This window comes from Salvelinus namaycush, chromosome 21 (assembly GCF_016432855.1).
Source record: "Salvelinus namaycush isolate Seneca chromosome 21, SaNama_1.0, whole genome shotgun sequence".
NCBI classification, from domain to species: Eukaryota; Metazoa; Chordata; class Actinopteri; order Salmoniformes; family Salmonidae; genus Salvelinus; species Salvelinus namaycush.
Genome location: NC_052327.1, coordinates 4,438,610 through 4,464,832, shown reverse-complemented (window position 1 = coordinate 4,464,832; position 26,223 = coordinate 4,438,610). Strand labels below are relative to the sequence as shown.

Here is a 26,223-nt window from a genome sequence, read left to right as displayed (position 1 = left end):
AAAGCAATTTCACAAAACCGTCTGTTTTTAAACTTTGCTATGCTGTATTAAAGGATTTACAATTTGTCTTCATTAGAACAGACTCTGTTATTACTTATACTTTATTTAGTATTGTTTACACTGTTCCAAACTGGCAGATAAATTATATTGTAATCTAACAGCGCCTGTTGTCATGCAAACAGTATCTCTTGAGCGTTTGACTGATTTTACAGGAGGCCTAATTCACATGTGCCTAAAATACTGATATCCACTAGGCTAATAAATGATCACATTTTTATTTTGATGATTTACTTAACCTACTGTATATCATGTTATTTCAAGTTATCCCTTTGGAGCACTTGCAAAAGTGTGGCAAAATGTATTACAATTGAATTTGAATGAAATGAATGATGAGGATGAAGAAGAAGAGTGATTGAATTTAGAACAATAGTGTAAGAATTGCTCTTCCTGCGCCCACAAAAAAAAGTAGTTGTAACTGGACTGTAGCTTATTACTTACTAAAACTGTTGTTTCTCTTAGGGGAAAAAACTTAGTGTAACAAAAATGTGACTCGTTTCAGGAAACTAGGCGTATGTCGCGCGTCTCTACTTCACAGGAGCGCCTTATTTTATCAAAATGCGTTGTTTGGCAGAAATACCTTCTGGAATATGTGAACTTTCATGTTCCTTAATAACAAACTTGTATGCCATCTGTAAATATGAATGAAGTTGTTAAATTACGAGCCTAGTTGGTTAACCATGGAAAAAGTCAGCAACCTTCCCGCTAGCCCTGATTGGCTGAGATAATGAGTGGGCTGGACATGCTGAGAGATGAGTTCGGATTGGTCTGCCGTGTAGCACGCTTCGGTCTATAATATGAGCTGGTCAGTATGTGTAGGTAACGCAGCTCTTTAAAAAAAATCGCCTGTGAATGTTTTGCTATCTAGTGAAGATCTCTTGTTTGTCTACACCCATTCAGCATTGTTCACACCGTCAGCCTAAGCTTTAGCTCCACCCATCTCGTTACTCTATCGAAGAAACGAGCTCTGGCCGATGATTTGTTTACCTCTGGATAACATGAAAACAGCCTAACCAGCTCTGCTGGCAACAATTTCGTCACGCTTTTTTGCAGACGTTTACTGACACCGGCCATATTCAACGGGTGTTGTACACACGTCACGTAATGTTAGCTAACGAGTCAGCCAGCCAACGTTAGCTAGTTAAACAATAAACAGCGTCAGCCAGCTAACGTTAGCTAGCTAACAGTACACTTTAGCTTAAGACATATAGCCTGCCAGCTAGGTAAGAAATGTACCTAGCTAGGTAAACAAAGTGTAAGTTCACACACGTCACATAACGTTAGCTAACGATCCAGCCAGCTAACGTTAGCTAGTTAAACAACAAAGAACAGTGCCAAAAATGCCACAGTGTTGGGAGCTAACCAACGATGTTCAATATTAGCTAGCTAACATTAGGCTCTAACTAGAACAGCAAATGGCTCTGGGGAAACGAATAATAACATCAGCTAGGGAGCCAGCCAGCTAACGTTAGCTAGCTAGCTAACTGTACACTTTAGCTTGAAATGAAACCACTTTCTGTCAAAATTAGAAAACGTGTAATATCTGAAAATGTAGCTAGCTATCTTACCTATATACATCATTGTGCATGGATGCGTCTCCCTGTCAGGATTGCTATGCCACGGTTTCCCTTAGTTTGAAGATGTAATCCAGAGATGGGTGTTTTCTCCACCTCTAGCTATCATACTCTAATTCCACTGATTTCATAACTTGATCCTCCAGAAAGTGGAGAGCCACACTTATGCAGCTCCACTACACAATAGATTTTTTTTAAAGCCGCGTTCGACAGGATTACCAACACAGACTGACGAGCTTCTATGGCCGACCAATCCAAACTCCTCTCTCGGCATGTCCAGCCCACTCATTTTCTCAGCCAATCATGGCTAGTGGGAAGGTTGCTCGCTTTTTCTGTGGCTTAACCAACACGGCTCGTAATTTAACAATTTTATTCATATTTACAGGTGGCATACAAGTTTGTTATTAAGGCACATGGAATGTTCAAGAAGGCATTTCTGCCAACATATGCATTTTGATAATAAAATATATATTTTTTACGTTCAAACGGCTCCTGTGAAGTCGTGACTTGCGACATGCGCCTAGTTTCCTGAATCGAGTCACAAATGTCATTACTGCCTGTGGTGCCGGCCTTAATTAACCAAATCTCTTTGTTAGCAAATACAACGCTGTCTCAAAAACAGCAAGGTGTCTATAGCAATCTAACTTTTTGACGTTCTATGACGCCTCCACTTTCCAAGCGTGTTGTCCTTCAGGGACAATAAAGATCTATTGTCCTGTCCCCAGGAGGTGAGCTACTGCCAGGGGATGAGTCAGATCGCCGCCATCCTTCTCATGTACCTGAACGAGGAGGACGCCTTCTGGGCCCTGTCCCAGCTCCTCACAAACAACAACCACGCCATGCATGGTGAGCAGGGGAGGAGAGGGAGAGGGAGAGAGGGGGATGTAGGATGGGTGGAGGAGTTAGTTAGGTTGCTACTGAACTAGTGTCATAGACCTTGTTTACATTCTTGTTTCACATTCTTGACATGGCTCCTAACTATGCATCCTCTCTCTTTTTGTCTCTGTGTGTGGTAGGATTCTTCATCCCTGGGTTCCCCAAGCTGCAGCGCTACCAGGCCCACCACGAGCAGATCCTGTCCAAGCTCCTCCCTAAGCTAAAGAAACACCTGGTGAGAAACGCATTTCCCTAGCGTTTGTCACTAAATTCAACTCTTTTCAGAAAGGCAGTACTCAAAATCTGTGTTAGATATCCTTTTTTCTCTGGAAAGCCAGGGCTGTAAGTATACTAAAATAATTACTCTATATCACTCTTCTATTGCCTGTAGGACAGAGAGCAGATGTCCAACGGAATATACACCACTAAATGGTTCCTGCAGTGCTTCATAGAAAGGGTGAGAGTCATAAATTTGAACCCCTCCCTTTTTTGTAATTTAGCCACCTGATGTCCAATGACCTGATAGACTATATCCAAACATCTTTTAATGTTCATTTACAAGAGTTTCAAAATGTCTCCTCTGACGTGTGTCTCGGCGACAGACCCCGTTCACCCTGACCATGCGCTTGTGGGACATCTACATCCTAGAGGGAGAGAGGATACTCACAGCCATGGCCTACACCACCCTCAAAATACACAAGAGTGAGTATGACATCATCAGAGAAGGATAGAATTGACACACTGGAGGTCATATTAAAATGTGTCATTTGTCATGTATTGAGGTGTTCATACTACAGTGCCTTCAGAAAGTTTTCATACCCCTTGACTTACAGTGCATTCAAAGTATTCAGACCCCTTCACTTTTTCCACATTTTGTTACGTGCAGCCTTGTTCTAAAATTGATTAAATAATTTTTTGCCCTCATCAATCGACACCCCATAATGAGATAGCAAAAACAGGATTTAGAAATGTTTGCAGAAATATCACATTTACATAAGTATTCAGACCCTTGACTCAGTACTTTGTTGAAGTACCTTTGACAGCGATTACAGCCTGAAGTCTTGGGTATGACGCTCAAAGCTTGGCACATCTGTATTTGGCGAGTTTCTCCCATTCTTCTCTGCAGATCCTCTCAAGCTCTGTCAGGTTGGATTAGGGTCCAGGTCATTAGCGCTCTGGAGCAGGTTTTCATCAAGGATCTCTCTGTACTTTCCTCCGTTCATCTTTACCTCAATCCTGACCAGTCTCCCAGTCCCTGCCGCTGAACAACATCCCCACAGCAAGATGCTGCCACCACCATGCTTCACCGTAGGGCTGGTGCCAGGTTTCCTCCAGACGTGACGCTTGGCATTCAGGCCAAAGAGTTCAATCTTGGTTTCGTCAGATCAGAGAATCTTGCTTCTCATGGTCTGAGAATCCTTTAGGTACCTTTTGACAAACTCCAAGCGGGCTCCATGTGCTTTTTACTGAGGAGTGCCTTCTGTCTGGCCACTCTACCATAAAGGCCTGATTGGTGGAGTGCTGCAGAGAAGATGGTCTTTCTGGAGCTCTCTGAGTGACAAATGGGTTCCTGGTCACCTCCCTGACCAAGGCCCTTCTCCCACGATTGCTCAGTTTGGCCAGGCGGCCAGCTCTAGGAAGAGTCTTAGTGGTTCCTAACTTCTTCCATATAAGAATGATGAAGGCCACTGTGTTCTTGGGGACCTTCGATGCTGCAGAAATGTTTTGGTACCCTTCCCCAGATCCGTGCCTCGACACAATCCTGTCTCTGAGCTCCTCGACCTCATGGCAACTAATTTTGTATATACACTACCGGTCAAAAGTTTTAGAGCACCTACTAATTCAAGGGTTTTTCTTTATTTTTACTATTTTCTACAATGTAAAATAATAGTGAAGACATCAAAACTATGAAATAACACGTATGGAATCATGTAGTAAACAAAAAAGTGTTAAAATAGCCACCCTTTGCCTTGATAGATTTGCACACTCTTGGCATTCTCTCTACCAGCTTCATGAGGTAGGCACCTGGAATGCATTTCAATTAACAGGTGTGCCTTGTTAAAAGTTAATTTGTGGAATTTCTTTCCTTCTTAATGCGTTTGAGCCAATCAGTGTTGTGACAAGGTAGGGTGGTATACAGAAGATAGCCCTATTTGGTTAAAGACCAAGTCCATATTATTGCAAGAACAGCTCAAATAAGCAAAGAGAAACAGAAGTCCATCATTACTTTAAGACATAAAGGTCAGTCAATACGGAACATTTCAAGAACTTTGAAAGTTTGTTCAAGTGCAATCGCAACAACCATCAAGCGCTATGATGATACTGGCTCTCATGAGGACCGCCACAGGAATGGAAGACCCAGAGGTACCTCTGCTCTAGAGGATTAGGTTCATTAGTGTTATCAGCCTCAGAAATTGCAGCCCAAATAAATGCTTCACAGAGTTCAATTAACAGACACATCTCAACGTCAACTGTTCAGAGGAGACTGTGTGAATCAGGCCGTCATGCACGAATTGCTGCCAAGAAACCACTACTAAAGGACACCAATAAGAAGAAGAGATTTGCTTGGGCCAAGAAACATGATCAATGGACATTAGACCGGTGGGAATTTGTCCTTTGGTCTGGAGTCCAAATTGGAACGTTTTGGTTCCAACCGCCGTGTCTTTATGAAACACGGAGGATCTCCACATGTGTATTTCCCACCATAAAGCATGGAGGAGGAGATGGGAAGGCACACTTAACCAGCATGGCTACCACAGCATTCTGCAGCGATACGCCATTCCTGCCTCCAGGCTGTGTAAGGGCTATTTGACCAAGAAGGAGAGCGATGGAGTGCTGCATCAGATGACCTAGCCTCCAGAATCCCCCGACCTCAACCCAATTGAGATGGTTTTGGATGAGTCGGACTGCAGAGTGAAGGAAAAGCAGCCAATAAGTGCTCAACATATGTGGGAACACCTTCAAGACTGTTGGAAAAGCATTCCAGGTGAAGCTGGTTGAGAGAATGCCAAGAGTGTGCAAAGCCGTCATCAAGGTGAAGGGTGGCTATTTGAAGTATCTCATATATTTTGATATGTTTTAACACTTTTTTGATTGCTACGTGATTCCATGTGTTATTTCATAGTTTTGATGTCTTCACTATTAGTTTCCACTATAGAAAATAGTAAAAAAAGAAAGAAAGAAAAACCCTTGAATGAGTAGTTGTCGGCCACTTGGCCGCCCCCAGGTGGTGAGGGTAGGAAACAACATCTCCATCCCGCTGATCCTCAACATTGGTGCCCCACAAGGGTGCGTTCTCAGCCCTCTCCTGTACTCCCTGTTCACCCATGACTGCGTTGCCATGCACGCCTCCAACTCAATCATCAAGTTTGCAGACGACACTGCAGTGGTAGGCTTGATTACCAACAACGACGAGATGGCCTATAGGGAGGAGGTGAGGGCCCTCGGAGTGTGGTGTCAGGAAAATAACCTCCCACTCAATGTCAACAAAACAAAGGAGATGATCATGGACTTCAGGAAACAGCAGAGGGAGCAGCCCCCTATCCACATCGACGGGACAGAAGTGGAGAGGGTAGACAGTTTTAAGTTCCTCGGCGTACACATCACGGACAAACTGAAATGGTCCACCCACACAGACAGCGTGTTGAAGAAGGCGCAGCAGAGCCTCTTCAACCTCAGGAGGCTGAAGAAATTTGGCTTTCACCAAAAACACTCACAAACTTTTACAGATGCACAATCGAGAGCATCCTGTCGGGCTGTATCACCGCCTGGTATGGCAGCTGCTCCGCCCACAACCGTAAGACTCTCCAGAGGGTAGTGAGGTCTGCACAACGCATCACCGGGGGCAAACTACCTGCCCTCCAGGACACCTACACCACCCGATGTCACAGGAAGGCCAAAAAGATCGAGGACAACAACCAACCGAGCCACTGCCTGTTCACCCCACTATCATCCAGAAGGCGAGGTCAGTACAGGTGCATCAAAGCGGGGACCGAGAGACTGAAAAACAGCTTCTATCTCAAGGCCATCAGACTGTTAAACAGCCATCACTAACATTGAGTGGCTGCTGCCAACATACTGACTCATCTCTAGCCACTTTAATAATAAAAAATTGATGTAATAAATGTATCACTAGCCACTTTAAACAATGCCACTTTATATAATGTTTACATACCCTACGTTACTCATGTATATACTGTACTCTATACCATCAAATCAGTTTGTCAAATGTATGTCCTGCCCGGGTCAACTGTAAGTGCTGTTATTGTGAAGTGGAAACGTCTAGGAGCACCAACGGCTCAGTCGCGGAGTGGTAGGCCACACAAGCTCACAGAACGGGACCGCTGAAGCACGTAGCACGTAAAAAAACATCTGTCCTCGGTTTCAACACTCACTACCGAGTTCCAAACTGCCTCTGGAAGCAACGTCAGCACAAGAACTGTTTGTCGTGAGCTTATTGAAAAGGGTTTCCAGACCGAGCAGCCGCACGCACACAAGCTTAAGATCACAATGCTCAATGCCAAGCGTCGGCTGGAGTTGTGTAAAGCTCTCCGCCATTGGACTCTGGAGCAGTGGAAGCGCGTTCTCTGTAGTGATGAATCATGCTTCACCGTCTGGCAGTCCGACGGATGAATCTGGGTTTGGCGGATGCCAGGAGAATGCTACTTACCCCAATGTAAAGTTTGGTGGAGGAGAATAATGGTCTGGGGCTGTCTTTCATTGTTCGGGCTAGGCCCCTTAGTTCCAGTGAAGGGAAATCTTAACACAACTGCATAAAATGACATTCTAGACGATTCTGTGCTTACAACTTTGTGGCAACATTTTGGGGAAGGCCCTTTCCTGTTTCAGCATAACAATGCCCGCGTGCACAAAGCAGTTTGTTGAGAAGTAGGTTGTTGAGATCGGTGTCAAATCTTGACTGGCCTGCACAGAGTGCTGACCTCAACCCCATCAAACACCTTTGGGATGAATTGGAACGCCGACTGCGAGCCAGGCCTAATCGTCCAACATCAGTGCCTGACCTCACTAATGCTCTTGTGGCTGAATGGAAGCAAATCCCTGCAGCAATGTTCCAGCATCTAGTGGAAATCCCTGTTAGTGAGCATTTCTCCTTTGCCAAGATAATCCATCAACCTGACAGGTGTGGCATATCAAGAAGTTGATCAAACAGCATGATCATTATACAGATGCACCTTGTGCTGGGGACAATAAAAGGCCACTCTAAAATGTACAGTTAAGTCACACAACACAATGCCACAGATGTCTCAAGTTTTGGGGGAGCATGTAATTGGCATGCTGACTGCAGGAATGTCCGCACGAGAATTGAATGTTAATTTCTCTACCATCAGCCCCCTCATGTTGTTTTAGAGAGTTTGGCAGTACGTCCAACCGGCCTCACAACCGCAGACCACGTGTAACCACACCTGCCCAGGACCTCCACAACCGACTTCTTCACCTGCGGGATTGTCTGACACCAGTCACCCGGACAGCTGATGAAACTGTGGGTTTGCACATCTAAGAACTTCTATACAAACTGTCAGAAACTGTCTCATGGAAGCTCATCTGCGTGCTCGTTGTCCTTACCAGGGTCTTGACCGGACTGCTGTTCGGCATTGTAACCAACTTCAGTGGGCAAATGCTGACCTTCGATGGTTTTAACTGTACCGGGCAGACAACATGTATTGCGTTGTGTGTGCGATGTCAATGTTGTGAACAGAGTGCCCCATGGTGGCAGTGGGGTAATGGTATGGGCAGGGATAAGCTACAGACAACGAACACAATGCATTTTTATCGATGGGTAATTTGAATACACAGAGATACCGTGAAGAAATCCTTCGGCCCACTGTTGTGCCATTCATCCGCCGCCATCACCTTATGTTTCAGCATGATAATGCATGTCGCAAGAGTCTGTACCCCAATTCCTGGAATCTGAAAATGCCCCAGTTCTTCCATGGCCTGCATACTCACTCATCGATGTGTTCGACACCATGTTCCAGTTTCCGCCAATATCCAGCAACTTCGCACAGCCATTGAAGAGGACTGGGACAACATTCCACAGGCCACAATCAACAGCCTGATCAACTCTATGCGAACAAGATGTGTCCCGCTGCATGAGGCAGTCACACCAGATACTGACTGGTTTTCTGATCCACATCCCAGTCATCTGAAATCCATATATTTAAGGCCTTAATAATTGATTTCAGTTGACTGATTTCTTTATATGAACTGTAACTCAGTAAAATCTTTGAAATTGTTGAGTGTTGCGTTTTATTTTTGTTCAGTGTACAATTTCATCGAAATTCATGCGTCTTAGTGTGAGACTAGTCCTCGACTAAAAAAGATACTCCATTGAGCTTGCATTTTAGTCCAGGATTCATCTTAGTCTGTGTCCAGGAAACTGGTCCAGTATATGCCTCTTACCGGATGATTTTATCCAAAGCAATTTACAGTACCGTAAGTTCAGTGCACACATTTTTACTACGCGATCCCTGTGGGAGTTGAAAGCCCAACCATGGCGTTGCTAGCGCAGCACTCTTACCATCTGATCCACACAGAACCCTTTTAAGAATTTCAATGAATCAAATATTCGGTTCAGTCTGTTCACCCTTTTAATATGCCATATCTGCAACCCTGCACCCAAAGTGACTGTTCCGTAACATAAAAGGGATTCCGAGTAAGGCTATACTATAAATCAAATCACATTTTATTGGTCACATACACATATTTAGCAGATGTTATTGCGGGTGTAGCGAAATGCTTGTGTTCCTAGCTCCAACAGTGCAGTAATATCTAACAATACACACAAATCTAAAGTAAAAGAAGGGAGTTAAGAAATACATAAATATTAGGACGAGCAATCGGAGAGGCATTGACTAAAATACTGTAAAATATAATATATACATATGAAATTAGGAAAGCAGTATGTAAACATTATTAGTGACTAGTGTTTCCATGTCTATGTATATAGGGCAGGAGCCTCTAAGGTGCAGGTTTGAGTAAACGGGTGGTAGCCGGCTAGTGATGGGTATTTAAGTCTGATGGCCTTGATAGCAACTGAAAACCAGCTTCTGTCTCAGCTTTGATACACCTGTACTGACCTCGCCTTCTGGATGGTAGCAGGGTGACTGGCTGTGGCTTTGGTGGTTGATGTCCTTCATTATCTTTTTGGCCTTCCTGTGGCATTGGGTGCTGTAGGTGTCCTGAGAGCAGGCAGTGTGCCCCCGGTGATGCGTTGGGCAGACCTCACCACGCTCTGGAGAGCCCTGCGGTTGCGGGCAGTGCAGTTGCTGTACCAGGCGGTGATACAGCCTGACCAAATGCTCTCAATTGTGCATCTGTAAAAGTTTGTGAGGGTCTTGGGGCCAAGCTTCAGCCTCCTGAGGTTTGAGACGCTGTTGCGCCTTCACCACACTGTCTGTCTGGGTGGACCATTTCAGATCGTCGGTGATGTGTAGGCAGAGGATCTTGAAGCTTTTCACCTTCTCCACTGCGGTCCTGTCGATGTGGATAGGTGTGTGCTCTACCTGCTGTTTCCTGATCAGCTCCTTTTGGTTGAGGGAGAGGTTATTTTCCTGGCACCACTCCGCCAGGGCCCTCACCTCCTCCCTGTAGGCTGTCTCGTCATTGTTGGTAATCAGTCGTGCGTGGCCACGTAGTCATGGGTGAACAGGGAGTACAGGAAGGTGCTGAGCACGCACCCTTGTGGGGCTCCTGTGTTGAGGATCAGCGAAGTGGAGGTGTTGTTTCCTATCTTCACCACCTGGGGGTGGCCCGTCAGGAAGTCCGGAACGCAATTGCACAGGGTGGGATTCAGATCCAAGGGTCCCGAGCTTAATGATGAGCTGGAGGGTACTATGGTATTGAAGGCTGAGCTATAGTCAATGAACCACATTCTTACATACAGTTGAAGTCGGAAGTTTACATACACCTTAGCCAAATACATTTAAACTCAGTTTTTCACAATTCCTGACATTTAATCCCAGTAAAAATTCCTTGTCTTAGGTCAGTTAGGATCACCACTTTTATTTTAGGAATGTGAAATGTCAAAATAATAGAGAGAAAAAATGTATCTATTTATTTCAGCTTTTATTTCTTTCATCACATTCCCAGTGGGTCAGAAGTTTACATACACTCAATTAGTATTTGTTAGCATTGTCTTTTAAAACTTGGGTCAAACGTTTTGGGTAGCCTTCCATAATCTTCCTACAATAAGTTGGGTGAATTTTGGCCCATTCCTCCTGACAGAGCTGGTGTAACTGAGTCAGGTTTATAGGCCTCCTTGCTCACACACGCTTTTTCAATTCTGCCCACAAATTTTCTATAGGATTGAGGTCAGGGCGTTGTGATGGCCACTCCAATACCTTGACTTTGTTGTCCTTAAGCCATTTGGCCACAACTTTGGAAGTATGCTTGGGGTCATTGTCCATTTGGAAGACCCATTTGCGACCAAGCTTTACCTTCCTGACTGATGTCTTGAGATGTTGCTTCAATATATCCACATCCTTTTCCTACCTCATGATGCCATCTATTTTATGAAGTGCACCAGTCCCTCTTGCAGCAAAGCACCCCCACAACATGATGCTTCCACCCCCGTGCTTCACGGTTGGGATGGTGTGTTTTGGCTTGCAAGCCTCCCCCTTTTTCCTCCAAACATAACGATGGGCATTACGGCCAAACAGTTCTATTTTTGTTTCATCAGACCAGAGGACATTTCTCCAAAAAGTACGATCTTTGTCCCCATGTGCAGTTGCAAACCGTAGTCTGGCTTTTTTATGGCGGTTTTGGAGCAGTGGCTTCTTACTTGCTGAGCGGCCTTTCAGGTTATGTCGATATAGGACTCGATTTACTGTGGATATAGATACGTTTGTACCTGTTTCCTCCACCATCTTCACAAGGTCCTTTGCTGTTGTTCTGGGATTGATTTTCACTGTCCGCACCAAAGTACATTCATCTCTAGGAGACAGAACGCATCTCCTTCCTGAGCGGTATGACGGCTGCGTGGTCCCATGGTGTTTATACTTGCGTACTATTGTTTGTACAGATGAACGTGGTACCTTCCGGTGTTTGGAAATTGCTTCCAAGGATGAACCAGACTTGTGGAGGTCTACAATTTTCTGAGGTTTTGGCTGATTTCTTTTGATTTTCCCATGATGTCAAGCAAAGAGGCACTGGGTTTGAAGGTAGGCCTTGAAATACATCCGCAGGTTCACCACCAATTGACTCAAATTATGTCAATTAGCCTATCAGTAGCTTTTAAAGCCATGACATCATTTCTGGAATTTTCCAAGCTGTTTACAGGCACAGTCAACTTAGTGTATGTAGTAATCTTCTGACCCACTGGAATTGTGATACAGTGAATTTTAAGTCAAATAATCTGTCTGTAAACAATTGTTGGAAAAATTACAAAGTAGATGTCCTAACCGACTTGCCAAAACTATAGTTTGTTAACAAGAAATTTGTGGAGTGGTTTTAATTACTCCAACCTAAGTGTATGTAAACTTCCGACTTCAACTGTAGCTATTCCTCTTTTCCAGATGGGATAGGGCAGCGTGCAGGGCTTTTGCATCATCTGTGGCTCTATTGGGGCGGTATGCAAATTGTGGGTGGCTTTAGGGTGTCAGGTAAGGTACAGGTGATGTGATCCATAACTAGCCTCTCAAAGCACTTCAAAATGACAGAAGTGAGTGCTACGGGGTGATTTAGTTCAGTTCCCTTTGCTTTCTTGGGTACAAGAACAATGGGGGCCATCTTGAAGCAAGTGGGGACAGCAGGCTGGGATAGGGAGAGATTGAATATGTCAGTAACCACTCCAGCCAGCTGGTCTGCGCATGGTCTGAGGTCGCCGGCAGCCTTGCGAGGCTTAACACGTTTAAATGTCTTTCTCAGTTTGGCCACGGATAACGAGAGCCCACTGTCCTTGGGAGCGGGCCACGTCGGTTGCACTGTTATCCTCAAAGCGAGTGAAGAAGGTGTTTAGATTGTCCGAGAGCAAGACTACCGACGTGGTTGGTTTTCCCTTTGTAATCCGTGATTGTCTGTAGACACTGCCACATGTCTCGTATCTGATCCGTTGAATTGCGACTCCATTTTTTCTCTGTACTCACGTTTTGCCTGTTTGATTGCCTTACGGAGGGAATAACTACACTGTTTTATATTCAACCATATTCCCAGTCACCTTGCCATGGTTAAATGTGGTGGTTCACGCTTTCAGTTTTGCGCAGATAGCTGCCATGTATCCACGGTTTGGGTAGGGTTTAATAGTCACAGTGGGATCAACATTCGCTATACACTTCCTGATGAACTCCGTCACTATGTCAGTGTATACATCAATGTTAGTCTGAGGCTACCCGGAACTTATCCCAGTCCACCTGATCAAAACAATCTTGAAGCATGGTTTCGTTTGGTCACACCAGCGTTGAATAGACCTGAGCACAGATACTTCATTTTAGAGCTTCTGCCTATAGGAAGGGATGAGCAAAATGGAGTCATGATCTGATTTGCCGAAGGGAGGGTGGGGGAAGGCCTTGTAGGCATCCCGGAAGTTGGAGTAGCAGTGGTCGAGTGATTTAGCAGTGCGAGTAGTACAGTCAATGTGTTGATAGAGCTTCGGTAGCGTTTTCCTAAAATTTGCTTTGTTAAAATCCCCAGCTACAATAAATGTTACCTCAGAATATGTGGTTTCCAGTTTGCATAAAGTCCAGTGTAGTTCCTTGAGGGCCGTTGTGGTATCGGCTTGAGGGGGAATATGCACGGCTGTGACTATAACCGAAGATAATTCTCTTGAGAGGTAATATGGTCGGCATTTGAGGTTTTCTAGGTCAGGTGAACTAAAGGACTTGAGTTTCTGTACATTGTTACAATCACACCATGAGTAGTTAATCATGAAGCACACCTTCTTCCCCGGAGAGTTCTTTATTCCTGTCTGTGCGATATCCTGAGAACCCAGCTGGCTGTGTTGACACGGACAGTATATCCCGAGAGAGCCGTGTTTCCGTGAAACGAGAGTATGTTACAGTACCTGATGTCTCTATGGAAAGAGATCCTCGCCCTGAGCTCATCTACTTTATTGTCCAGAGACTGAACATTAGCAAGTAATATACTCGGAAGCGGTGGATGGTGTGCACGCCTCCTGAGTCGGACTAGAAGTCCACTCCAAATACCTCTTCTCCGCCGGCGGTGTCTTGGAGCAGCCTCTGGGATTAGTTAAATTGCCCTGGGGGGTGCGAACAAATTATCCAATTCGGGAAAGTCGTATTCCTGGTGAGTTGCCGCTGCTCTGATATCCAAAAGTTATTTCCGGCTGTATGTAATAACACATACTTTCTGGACTAATGTAAGAAATAACACACACAACAAAGTTGCTTAGGAACTAGAACCAGAGCTGCCATGTCTGTCGGCGCCATCTTTCCATCTATAGGGTATTTTCACGTGAATGACATCGCTACACATGTTGCCTCAGTTGGTTGACTGCTTCGCTTACATAATGCAGATGGTCACTGGTTACTGTGGAGAAGAGAGGAATGCCATCTTTTCATTGGATGTAGTGTGATTGTTGAGTAATTCAGCTGATTGGCTGATGGGTTTCATAACACGTCACTTGATGTTTGCTGTTGTTTGATTGTTATTTATGATTGGCTACTATTTCATGATTTAGCCTGTAAGGTGATTGATTAGCTAGTTGAATGTTTCAGATCAAATACTGAAAGATTTCCGGGCAAGCAGAAGAGGTGTATGAGTGACAACAAAGTTGTACTCTTTCAGTAGTTTTCTAACAGAAAATATCATATCAACGTGGCAGTGTCACAGTGTCAACGTAGCTGCCATTGTTATCTGAGTCAGAATGTCGATTGATTTGGTCTGCATATTTTTTTTTTTTTTTTTTTTTAATGATAATTTGCGCTCTCCTGTGTCCATCCTGTGTCTGTTTAATCAGAGCGATTGCAGAAGCTTCCTCTGGAGGACCTGAGGGAGTTCCTCCAGGAGCACCTGTCCAGCTCATTCTTCCTACCCGACGACGTGGTGGTGGAGCAGCTGCAGGCGGCCATGGCCGAGCTCCGCAAGATGAAGCTGGACCTCCCACCATCAGGTGGGGCTCTCTGCCTAGTCTATCAGTCCCCAGACAGACAGTCGGTCGGTTGGTCAATCAGTCAGCTTTAGGCAATTGACTGACTGACAGATTAACTAACTTTCACATTGGGATAGTGGACCTTTTCAATACTTCAGAAATGCATCCCCTCTTTGTCATTTCCTTGGGATAAGCACAGATCTATATGTGATTGGATAGATGAAAACAAGGTTACCACCCTTTATACTTTCACCAATCCAACATATTCAAGGATGCATTTCTTAAAGTTGCACTATGCAGAAATCGCTCCGCCATTTCCTGGTTGCTATCAGTTTTATAAAATAAGCTAGAGTATATGTTTAGAGAGTCATAGTACCATCAAAACCACTGTGAAATACATTTTCCATATCCCAAAATATTGTTGTTTCAGCTGTTTGAAGCTGGTGTACAGAACCGAAAGTAAAAGATGAATAAACAAAAGTTAAGAATGGGATGTGTTGAAATAGCACACACAGAACAGATCTATTGATTCTTATACTTGCTTTCAAGTAGAATGATAGATCTATAACTCATAGTGAATTTGGTCAGGTCAACCAAAAAGTTACGTATTGCCACTAAGTATTTGAACAGGGTCAGTGTTTAAAACATAAAAAGCCAAGTGAACTACAACCATGTGTTAATATTATAATAGTTATTCTGTTTTGAATTGCTATGTTATCTTCCCCTACTGTAGCCAAGTCAGAGGAGCTGCCTAAGAAGCCCCTCGGTGAGGAGCGGCCTGTTCTCCTGATGCCCTTCCAGCGTGATCTAGCCCTCCCTCTGGACCAGCCCAAGACCAGTCTCCAGCCCCCGCTCCAGCTCCAGCCCCACATAGAGGCCCACAGGCCGGACACCATCACCCTTGACTGCTCTTCCTGTCCCGGGGACACCAGTAGCATCCCTGGGGCCCACGACCCCCCGCGCCCCATGCCCTCTCAAGACCCAGTGGTAGTCCACAATCAGGCTCTGATGCCAGAAGTGCCTTTAAGTTGTCCAGTCACCCCACCAAAGCCTCCGCCGAAGCCACATAAGGTTGGGTCCACTCCAGGGGTGCGGGGTGTCAGGGATAGGGTGGAGGAGTGTCCGAGTGACCATGTCTCAGAGGTGGAGAAAGCAGGAGAAAGGAGTCTGTCTGAGGGTAGGGGTGGTAGAGCGGGGATGGAGGCCCGATCTGCAGGTCCAGAGACCCAGGGAGAGACCGGTTACTGGCCTCCGCCCTACGAGCCCCCTGTTGGGGATGTTTCCATCACGCAGTCTGGATCAGGGTCCAAGACACTGGAGTTCCCGGATCTACCCCCTCCACACTTTTACTCTATGGAAGAGAGCGCCCACACACCCCTGGACCCCGAACCTCCATGCTTGCGAGACGGGACCAAGGTAGGGCTGAAGTCGGACTCTGTGCCCCCCTGCTCGGCTCTTTCACTAGGGGTAGAACCCCTACCGAAGCCTAAGAGTCCGCGTCCACCTCCACCCACGTCCCTGGACCTCATCCTGGAGGAATCCCCGTCCTCGCGGCCCTCTTTTTCCCTCGCCTTTGCCAAGCCGTCCCCCGGAATCACCTTCAAGCCCACTAAGTTCCCCATGTCGCTCTGCGTGCCCCAGACAGCAGGGGACCGCCGGCCCTCAAACACCTCCCAGTACGACAACCTCTCGGAGGCTGACGACGAGGACTGCTTCATGGACCGGCTGCTGGAGGGTGCCACGGCCCTGCCGCAGAGCCCCTTGCCAGGCACCAGCCCTCAGGAAACACTGGGGATGTTCGGCCTACCACCACCGCCGTGCATACCCGAGCTGTGTGATGACCCCTCATCTTCCTCTCTTTTCCATCCCCTACCACCGCCTCCTCCGGTGTTCCTCCTTTACCTGCCCGACACCTCTCCCACCCCTCTCTCTGCCTCCCCCTCTCCTCTTCCTCCCACCTTCTCAGCCCTTCCTTCTCTTCCGCAGGAGCCGGACTATGAAGGACAGGAGGATAGCTGGATGGTAGATTCTATCGTCATCCCTCCTCCGCCGCCCTGCTTCGCCGATAGACTGGCTCCTTTCCAGTATAGCCCTCCTAACCACCACACTGGGCTCAGCAGCCTAACGGACACACACAGAGCCACCACTGCCAACCAGAGTCAAAGCTCAAACCAGAACCAGGGCTCCTCCCAGTTCCAAAAACTGCCCAAGGCCCACAGGCCCCTCCCTGCTCTGCCTGCCTTCACGGCCCAGATGCTGCTTCCGGGGCCCTCATCTGGACAGTCGGCAGGAGAGGTCCCCTCAGTGCGATCCAACCCAGACTTTTATAGAATGCATGCTGGAAGCCACCAGCTGCCCAAATCGGTAACCTTTTAGGGTTTCTATAGTTTGAAAGAGTTTGAAACGTAAAGAATTTGAGACACGTGGCTGGGTCGGAACGAGACAATGGACTGAAGAGACTGCTGCAATTACCTACTGTGCTCATCTAGCATACAAAGCCATTTTGTAGGAGGGAGAGGGGAAAACCCTTAGTGTGGTCAGTTGCTGTTTTTGGAGAGAGCAAATCACTTTTTTCATAGTTATGTATAGATATTTTGTGCTGTTTGCACCTTTTTATTAAGGGCAACAAATGGTTTTCTAAATGTTCACCTACATTTGAAACCGTAGTCTTGCCTAGTTTTAAGGTGTGTGTGTGCATGTGTCTGGCAATATGACCAGTTGGTCTTTTCGTCATGTAGGAATCTGTTTCTTTCGGTTCCCTTTTCCTGTAACAGAAAAGTGTCTTAAGCATTGAGCAGTTTAACATCCAATGAAAACAGGAATTTCTGTTCAAGAACTTAACTCAAAGGGCTTTCCAAGTTGGCATACAGTCATTGTGAAGCACCAAAGGCCTATATCCCATACCAGTACTTAATTTATGTGAGCAGGCTCACAGAACTCAATATAGTTAGACCATATGGTTATTAAACTTATTTGAATTTGCTTATAACTGCTTAAAAACATTAATTTGTAAACTATTTAAATAACATTTATAAGGCCTGTTATTCATGATTTTGTAATGATGAATAGTTGGCAGTTTATACTTAAATGTATGTTACATACTGAACGTGAGGAAATTACATATGATGATTTACAAGCTATTTGTTCATGGTTACCAAACTATTTAAAGATTTTGTACCAGCAATGTTAAGCAGACCTTCAAATTAGGTGCTCTCACTATTTAACTCTCTCTCGTTGATAGAGGCATGGTGCAATAGTCACTACTGTATATACTGACGCATGTTTCATTGAGCAATAAGGACTTGTAGTCGAGTCCTTTTTCTTTTATGTTAGATGCAGTACTGTGTTGGATTTTGCTGGTTTTCTTTGTTTCATCTTGTGGATATCGTTTGCATTTTCGAAGGAATTTTATTGTTACTATTATTCCAGTTTGTTTTGATACCTTTCTGTGACATCACAGCAATAAGGGTTATGCAAAGTACCAGTCAAAAGTTAGGACACACCTACTCATTCAAAGGTTTTTCTTAATTTTTTACTATTTTCTACATTGTAGAATAATAGTGAAGACATCAAAACTATGAAATAACACACATGGAATCATTTAGTAACTGAAAAAAGTGTTACGCAAATCATTTTAGATTCTTCAGAGTAGCCACCTTGATGACAGCCTTGATGACAGCTTTGCACACTCTTGGCATTCTCTCAACCACCTTCATGGGAAATGCTTTTCCAACAGTCTTGGAGTTCCCACATATGCTTAGCACTAGTTGGCTGCTTTTCCTTCACTCTGTGGTCCAACTCATCCCAAACCATCTCAATTGGGTTTAGGATGGGTGATTGTGGAGGCCAGGTCATCTGATGCAGCACTCCATCACTCTCCTTCTTGGTCAAATAGCCCTTACACAGCCTGGAGGTGTGTTTTGGGTCATTGTCCTGTTGAAAAACAGTATTGCTGCAGAATGCTGTGGTAGCCATGCTGGTTAAGTGTGCCTTGAATTCTAAATAAATCACAGACAGTGTCACCAGCAAAGCACCATCACACCTCCTCCTTCATGCTTCAAGGTGGGAACCACACATGCAGTCCAAAAATCTAAAATTTGGACTCATCAGACCAAACGACAGATTTCCACCGGTCTAATGTCTATTGCTCGTGTTTCTTGGCCCAAGCAAGTCTCTTCTTCTTATTGGTGTCCTTTAGTAGTGTTTCCTATGCAGCAATTCAACCGTGAAGGCCTGATTCACACAGTCTCCTCTGAACAGTTGATGTTGAGATGTGTCTGTTTCTTGAACTCAGAAGCATTTATTTGGGCTGCAATTTCTGAGGCTGGTAACTCTAGTGAACTTATCCTCTGCAGCAGAGGTAACTCTGGGTCTTCCATTCCTGTGGTGGAAAGGAAGACCCAGAGTTACCAAAAACCCAGAGACCCAAAACCCTTGAATGAGTAGGTGTGTCCAAACTTTTGACTGGTAATATATGTACAAAGAAGACAGAAGTGTTGTGGGTGATGCAGAGCCATGTTCAGTAGGCAAACGGTTCAGAAAGTTGCAGATAGGAATGTCTTGAATACAGCTGACGTGATTAGTTATTCTACATGTCAGAGGCATATTTGCTCTACATAACATATTGCTACCTGAACATTGTGTGATGTTGTATCCTGCTGAATGCGCAACATGTTTACTTCATAAACAAACCATCAACACAAAAACAAATGGGAACACAAGATGGCGTTATTAGGGAATCCAATAATTCTTTAGCCTACCCAATACCATTTATGAAAGACTGGTTTCACCTAGTGGAGAAATAGAAACCTTAAAGACCCAGAGCAGTAACTTGATTGACCTGTGTTTTATATACATTTCCACACTGAGGTTGGAATAATACTGTGAAATTGTGAGAGAATTTTTTTTTTAAATGCCCTTTTAGTGTATGCGCTGTTTGAAAAGGCCGCCTGAAATTTCAGCCTGTTTTTGGTGGAATGGAGTTTTGGCCAAACCTTTCTGCCAAAAACAGATAGTTTTCAGTTTTCCCCTTCCTACTCAGATCACTCCCACACAGTCCTAACAAAATTCTTGCTTAAGAAATTGCACTTTGCTAAGAAGGTATTTTTGTTTCTTTTATACCATTTTGATTTTTGAAAAACTATCTCAGTAAGTTACTTAATTGTTACCCAGAAATATTATATTGAGATTTAAAGAATTCCTGCATTGGACCTTTAACAGTGTTGACATGCATTTTTTGTGGGACCCTATCAACAATGGAATAATGAACAAAATACAAAAATATGTAGGGTCAACTTCATAGTACTTTTAAGTTGCATCCACATTCTTTACCCTTCTCCCAAAATGTACAGTTCTCTCAAAATGTGCCATGAATTTAAAAGCATTCGATTGGGCGTAGCCTAAGCATTGGCTGGAGGGTGTTTCCACAATTTTTAAACCCAAGAGAAAGGGTGCAAGTGTGTGCTTCAGGAGAAGTGTCGAGAATCAGGACACAACCGTAGTTGAAGAACCACAGCCCGTCTAGAAGTGAGGTCAGTGTTGATTGGTTGACAAAAGAAACCAGCATTCAGAAGAGGTATTCTTGGAGGAATGGAAGTTTGAGCCATAACATAACAAGGAAATATAGGAGCCGTCCCAAATGGCACCCTATTCTTTGTATAGTTTACTACTTTTGACAAAAGTATGTAGGGACTATGTAGGGTATTAGGATGCCATTTGGGACGGATACCTAGTCTACCTTATCTGTTTACTGATTTTATTAAATTATATGAGTGTTATGGACATCTGTTTGAAGTTTTGCGCTCGCACTTCTACTTTTATTTTCTCCAGAGTCTGTTTGGAGTGTGTTTCGTCCTTGGTTACTGTGCATTCTTTTGAAAGGCTCCTGGCCGAGAAGCTTTTTTGTTTGTACCATGTTCTGAAAAGAGCGACGTCATTCGGCTTGTTCACGGGTTGGTTTGAACTAACACAGATCTTTTTAATCATACGGATCTGTTGGTGTCCAGTTTCGAAGTATAGTTTATCTTAATCTGGGCTTTGCCTTGAGCTCAGACCAACCTCGTGAACAAAAACATACATTGACAAATGTTGTATAAAAAAAGACAAATGTTTGCGTTTTCTTTCTTTCCTCCCACAGAACAGACCAGTTAGAGTGAAATCGGAGTGGAATATTTTATCCACAATTAACCCTTTAACCCTATTCCCAACTGGTGGAGGATATTTTGACAGTGGATTTAGAAATGGGTATGGGGAAAAAATCTCAACTTGAACTTGATTGGTCAACTCTCCTAGCCATCCCGCATTAATTTGTATCGTTTTGAGTTCTTGCAGTTCAGTGTTTGCCACTGAGGGCTGTAAGAAAATGCATGATCTGGCACCAAAGATATTGGATAAAGACAGAAATTTGGTGAGGGATGAATATTGCACCATTTTTGTTAGACCTTGAAGAATAGAAATATGTAAATAAATTGTCCAAAAAAATAAAAAATTGTTAAAATGCACTCAACCAGGCAGTTGATACAGTGCATTCAGAAAGTATTCAGACCCCTTGACTTTTTCCACTTTTTGTTATGTTACAGCCTTATTCTAAAATTGATTAAATCGTTTTTTCCCCTCATTAATCTACACCCAATACCCCATAATGACAAAGCAAAAACAGGTTTGACTTTTGCAAATGTATTAAAAATAAAACGCATTTACAAAAGTGTTCAGACCTTTTACTCAGTACTTTGTTGAAGCACCTCTGGCACCAATTACAGCTCGAGTCTTCTTTGGTATGACGCTACAAGCTTGTCAAACCTGTATTTGGGGAGTTTCTCCCATTCTTCTCTGCAGATCCTCTCAAGGTCTGTCAGGTTGGATGGAGAATAATACTGCACAGCTATTTTCAGGTCTCTCCAGAGATGTTCGAGTAGGTTCAAGACCTCTAGCTGGGTCACTCAAGGACATTCAGAGACTTGTCGAAGCCACCCCTGCATTGTCTTGGCTGTGTGTTTAGGGTCGTTGACCTGTTGGAAGGTGAACCTTCTGTCCTGAGCACTCTGGAGCAAGTTTTCATCAAGGATCTCTCTGTACTTTGCTCCGTTCATCTTTCCCTCGATCCTGACTAGTCTCCCAGTCCCTGCCGCTGAAAAACATCCCCAAAGCATGATGTTGCTACCACCATGCTTCACCGTACGGATGGAGCCAGGTTTCCTCCAAACGTGACACTTTGCATTCAGGCCAAAGAGTTCAATCTTGGTTTCATCAGACCAGAGAATCTTGTTTCTCATGGTCTGAGAGTCTTCAGGTGCCTTTTGGCAAACTCCAAGTGGGCTTTCATGTGCCTTTTACTGAGGAGTGGCTTCCATCTGGCCACTTACCATAAAGGCCTGATCGGTGGAGTGCTGCAGGAATGGGAAAACCTTCCAGAAGGAAAACCATCTCCACAGAGGAACTGGAGTTCTGTCAGGTTCTTGGTCACCTCCCAGTTCAGACTCTAGGAAGAGTCTTGGTGGTTCCAAACTTCTTCCATTTAAGAATGATGGAGGTATGGTAGAAAAAATTACAAGATTATGTTATAATACTGTTTATGCATCGAATAGCTTTGATGAGTACTCTCTCATCTGTGTCTGTGGGACTGAGTTGGGCCTCTGGAGCTTGGCACTGGCAATTGATTTATGATGGCTTGGTGATAGAACCTAAAGCCTCCATTCCATTGAATGACTAGTATCTGTGTGTTAAGGGGAGCAAAACTGACAGGATAACCCTGTAAAACAAGCAGTAAATGACCTAGAGACCGAAACCTGGCGCAATGTAAATCTTGCTGTATGTTGCTTGATAGCGCAATGTACGTTTTGTATAATTCTATTCATCTGTTTGTCATGAACATTCAAGAGGATGTACTTTGTTATAAAATGCTGTGGTTCAAATCTGCTCGTTGAGCTCTCGGCATCATACTTCAGAGTGTGGGATCGACCAGCTTCATTATTGCAATAATTAATCGATATTAAAGAATGATTGTTTGAAGAAATATGTCTCAGTTATAATTTCCACCACAATATCATATCATTTTGCTGATTGTTCCCGGGGAAATCCAGGTTAACCGTGCACAGGAGTTGCATTAGATGCAGCCGGAGAAGCCATACTCCACTAGACGGAGCCGATCGGATCCCCGCCTGGCTGGGAGCGTCAGCAGAATGGATACTTAATTTCGAACAGAGACAGATAAATAGGGTGAGACTGACATTTCTTGGAAACCAATTCATTTTTTGGTTGAGAAAATGGGAGTCCCGAGGAATCTACAATCTAGCGTTAACATACAAATCTGTGTGCCGGATGAAAACTAGAATGTGTGAACTAGTTAAGATCATTTAACGTTAGCTTTCAAACCTGTGTGGACTAGTTAAGACTTTAAAGCAAAAACCCAGTGTGGGTTAAAGTCCTGTGTAGGCTAGAGACCTGTGTGGACTCGCGCTATAGACATATTAGAGAATGCATTACAATGATATTGGGGTTAAGATGCACCTGTAATTGTTTGAAACCAAATCCCATTTTAGAAATAAGAGAGTCCTGAAGGTACTAACGTTTTAAGGTTATGAGATCCTGATGGTATTGTCATAATAAATAGGAATTTGTGATCGTATGGTCCTAAAGTAAGAAATTAGTCCTATATGGTATTGCGGTGATCCATTGCAATATCATGGGTTAGTACTGTAAGATGTAAATGTATGAGTTGCGTTATCCCAGGAACTAACCCTGAGATAGAAATTAAAAAATATTCCTGCAAGTTATAAAAAATATTGTAAAAAACAACTAATTGATTAAGTGTTTTGGGAACAGTACTGTGTGAATTGTGATATGAGTGTGGAAGTGTTAATCTGAGGTTTGGATAATAAGATCTAGAAATGTGTATAATAAGCTGATTTAAATTTGGATAATGCGTTTTGATATATATCTTGGGGTTCTGTCCATCACTGCCTATCATAGAGGATCACGGGGTGTTATTGTGCGCGGGATGCTATTTTAGAAGCTAGCGGGATATCTATAGGCTTTTTGGGGAGGCTAGAGAGTCCCTGAAGACCAGCCGGGTTTTGGGTTCCCCTGCTAGTATGGCTATGGATAGTCGTTGGAAACGCACATGGAGTGGTTGATGTGAGTACCTAAAGATTTAGAATGGAAAAAATTTGAAATTGTATGTGTGTATAATTGATTACAGGAGATTTGATGAAGTAATAATGGAAATAATAATATACAAACTTGCACACCCACACGTAGACGTACGTAAGGGGTGACATTTTTGTTCTGAGTTGGTCCCTTTTATGGATCATTTGAATTTTCTCCGTCCAAGTAATACATAAAAAAGAGGATTTGCTATATTTATCGAATAAACCATTTTTCCATAAAGTTAGGGAGAATTAACACGGAATGTAGACGTAACAACGTTAAAAAAATATATATATTCATTATGTCGCACAAGAAAAGGTAATCCGCTTTTACTAAACTCGCCAGATCTGTTTCCAAAACAATGAATGTTGACTCAACTTGTTGACTGCTAAATACCCTTTGCGCATGTGAAATCTTTGCAAAGAAGCACTTGGCTGAACCTTAAGGCTATTTTCTGGTAATTGTGTCGTTATTATGTGCCAGATGTTAAGACTACAAACCATTGTAATTGGGTTTGTCGTGTCTTGACTATCATTAATGTGTTTGACTGTTATTTTATAAAATAATCGCATACCACGGTCAATTATGCGATTTAAATTAATCATATAACAATTAAGTAGTAATCCGGGGCACCACTGGAAAAGTTATTTAACGAGTTACTATCTCCCAACTAAACTCTAAAGATATAAATATCTCGTACATCAGTCACAGTAAATTCATTAATTCTTATTTACCTTGTCTCATTCTAATTGTCGCAAAACTCTTGGTTATCTGCACGAACCCTATCATAAATGATGAATCAGCGATATATAAATTGGCTTAATTATTTACTAACTAAATAATCACACAGAAATGCACAATCGGGTTAGCTTACACATTGATTACTACACAATGCAATGAAAAGTCCCTAGTGGACTAACCCGATATGACGACTTCGTAGACAATGGAAAGGGGTGGGGACAGATAAAAAGCGGGAGAGACAGAGTGGACTTTATTGTACATTAATGTGGAAAATATTCCTATTGTAAATATGGATATTTAGCACCCTAACAACCGCTCATTCGGATTTAGAAATGCAACACATATTTACGCTTGTATGGCTCCCTCTGGGGAGTAATTCGACAGAAGTCTCTGGTTTGTCCACCAGAAATCAGTCTTTCGTAGTTGTAGCTTGTTCAACGGGCGCTGTTTGTTAGAATAGAGTGATGAGGTCAGAGAACTGGCAGTGTGGTGCCAGGACAACGACCTCTCCCTCAATGTGAGTAAGACAAAGCGGACTACAGGAAAAGGCGGACGGAACATTAACATCAACGGGGCTGTAGTGGAGCGGGTCGAGAGTTTCAAGTTCCTTGGTGTCCAAACGCACCAAGACAATCATGAAGAGGGCACAACAAAACCTTTTCCCCCTCAGGAGACTGAAAAGATTTGGCATGGGTCCCCAGATCCTCAAAAAGTTCTACAGTTGCACCATCAAGAGCAACCTGACCGGTTGCGTCACCGTCTGGTATGGCAACTGCAAGGGTAGTGCGTACGGCCCAGTACATCACTGGGGCCAAGCTAACTGCAATCCAGGACCTATATAATAGGCGGTGTCAGAGGAAAGCCCATAAAATTGTCAGAGACGCCAGTCACCCAGGTTATAGACTGTTCTCTCTGCTACTGCACGGCAAGCAGTACTGGAGCGCCAAGTCTAGGACCAAAAGGCTCCTTAACCGCTTCTACCCCCCAAGCTATGGTCATCGGACTATTACATTGACACCCCCTCTCCATTTGTTTTGTACACTGCCGCTACTCACCGTTTATTATCTATGCATAGTCACTTCACCCCTACCTACTATACATGTACAAATTACCACTAGCCTGTACCCCCACACACTGACTCGGTACCGGTACCCCCTGTATATAGCCTTGTTATGTTATTGTGTTACTTTTTATTATTTTTTACTTTAGTTTATTTGGTAAATATTTTCTTAACTCTCCTTGAACTGCACTGTTGGTTAAGGGCTTGTAAGTAAGCATTTCACGGTAAGGTCTACAGTTGTTTTCGGAGGAAATTGTTCTTTGTCTCTCGTCTTCGCTCGAGTTTACTAGACTATTTGTGACTCCACCACCTGGATTCGGTCTTATGTAGCAAAATATAAATTTCTGTTTTTTACATTATATAAAAGTAGAGACTCGTTGCCACAAAATGGTATATCATACACTACAGTTGAGGAACAATGGGAAAGTGATTCTGCTTTGAATGTTGATAAACCTGTAACCTTTTGAGAAAATTGCATTTTAGAGTTTCGGTGAGAGCTTTTTGTCTACACCCATTCAGCATCGTTCACACCCTCTTAAATTTTAGCCCCACCTATCTCCTTGCGTTCAGAGCGCGCTGGCCGATGATTTGTTTACCTCTGGATAACATGAAAACAGCCTAACCAGCTCTGCTGGCAACAATTTCATTGTGCTTTTTTACCGATGTTTACTGACACCGGCCATATTCAACGGGTGTTGTACACTTTA

The 26,223-nt window shown here is 43.8% G+C and overlaps 1 protein-coding gene across 1 annotated transcript in view; it reads left to right on the top strand.

The window, feature by feature from the left end:
- Positions 1-18,303, top strand: part of si:dkeyp-19e1.3 (TBC1 domain family member 10B) — a 92,602-nt gene extending 74,299 nt beyond the window's left edge. Inside the window, exons 9-14 of the mRNA XM_039017063.1 lie at positions 2,357-2,477; positions 2,648-2,742; positions 2,899-2,964; positions 3,110-3,209; positions 14,440-14,592; positions 15,305-18,303. Of these exons, the coding sequence (XP_038872991.1) occupies positions 2,357-2,477; positions 2,648-2,742; positions 2,899-2,964; positions 3,110-3,209; positions 14,440-14,592; positions 15,305-16,947 (2,178 nt within the window). The 3' untranslated portion in view covers positions 16,948-18,303. The remainder of the gene's footprint in view (positions 1-2,356; positions 2,478-2,647; positions 2,743-2,898; positions 2,965-3,109; positions 3,210-14,439; positions 14,593-15,304) is intronic.
- Positions 18,304-26,223: the final 7,920 nt, after the last annotated feature.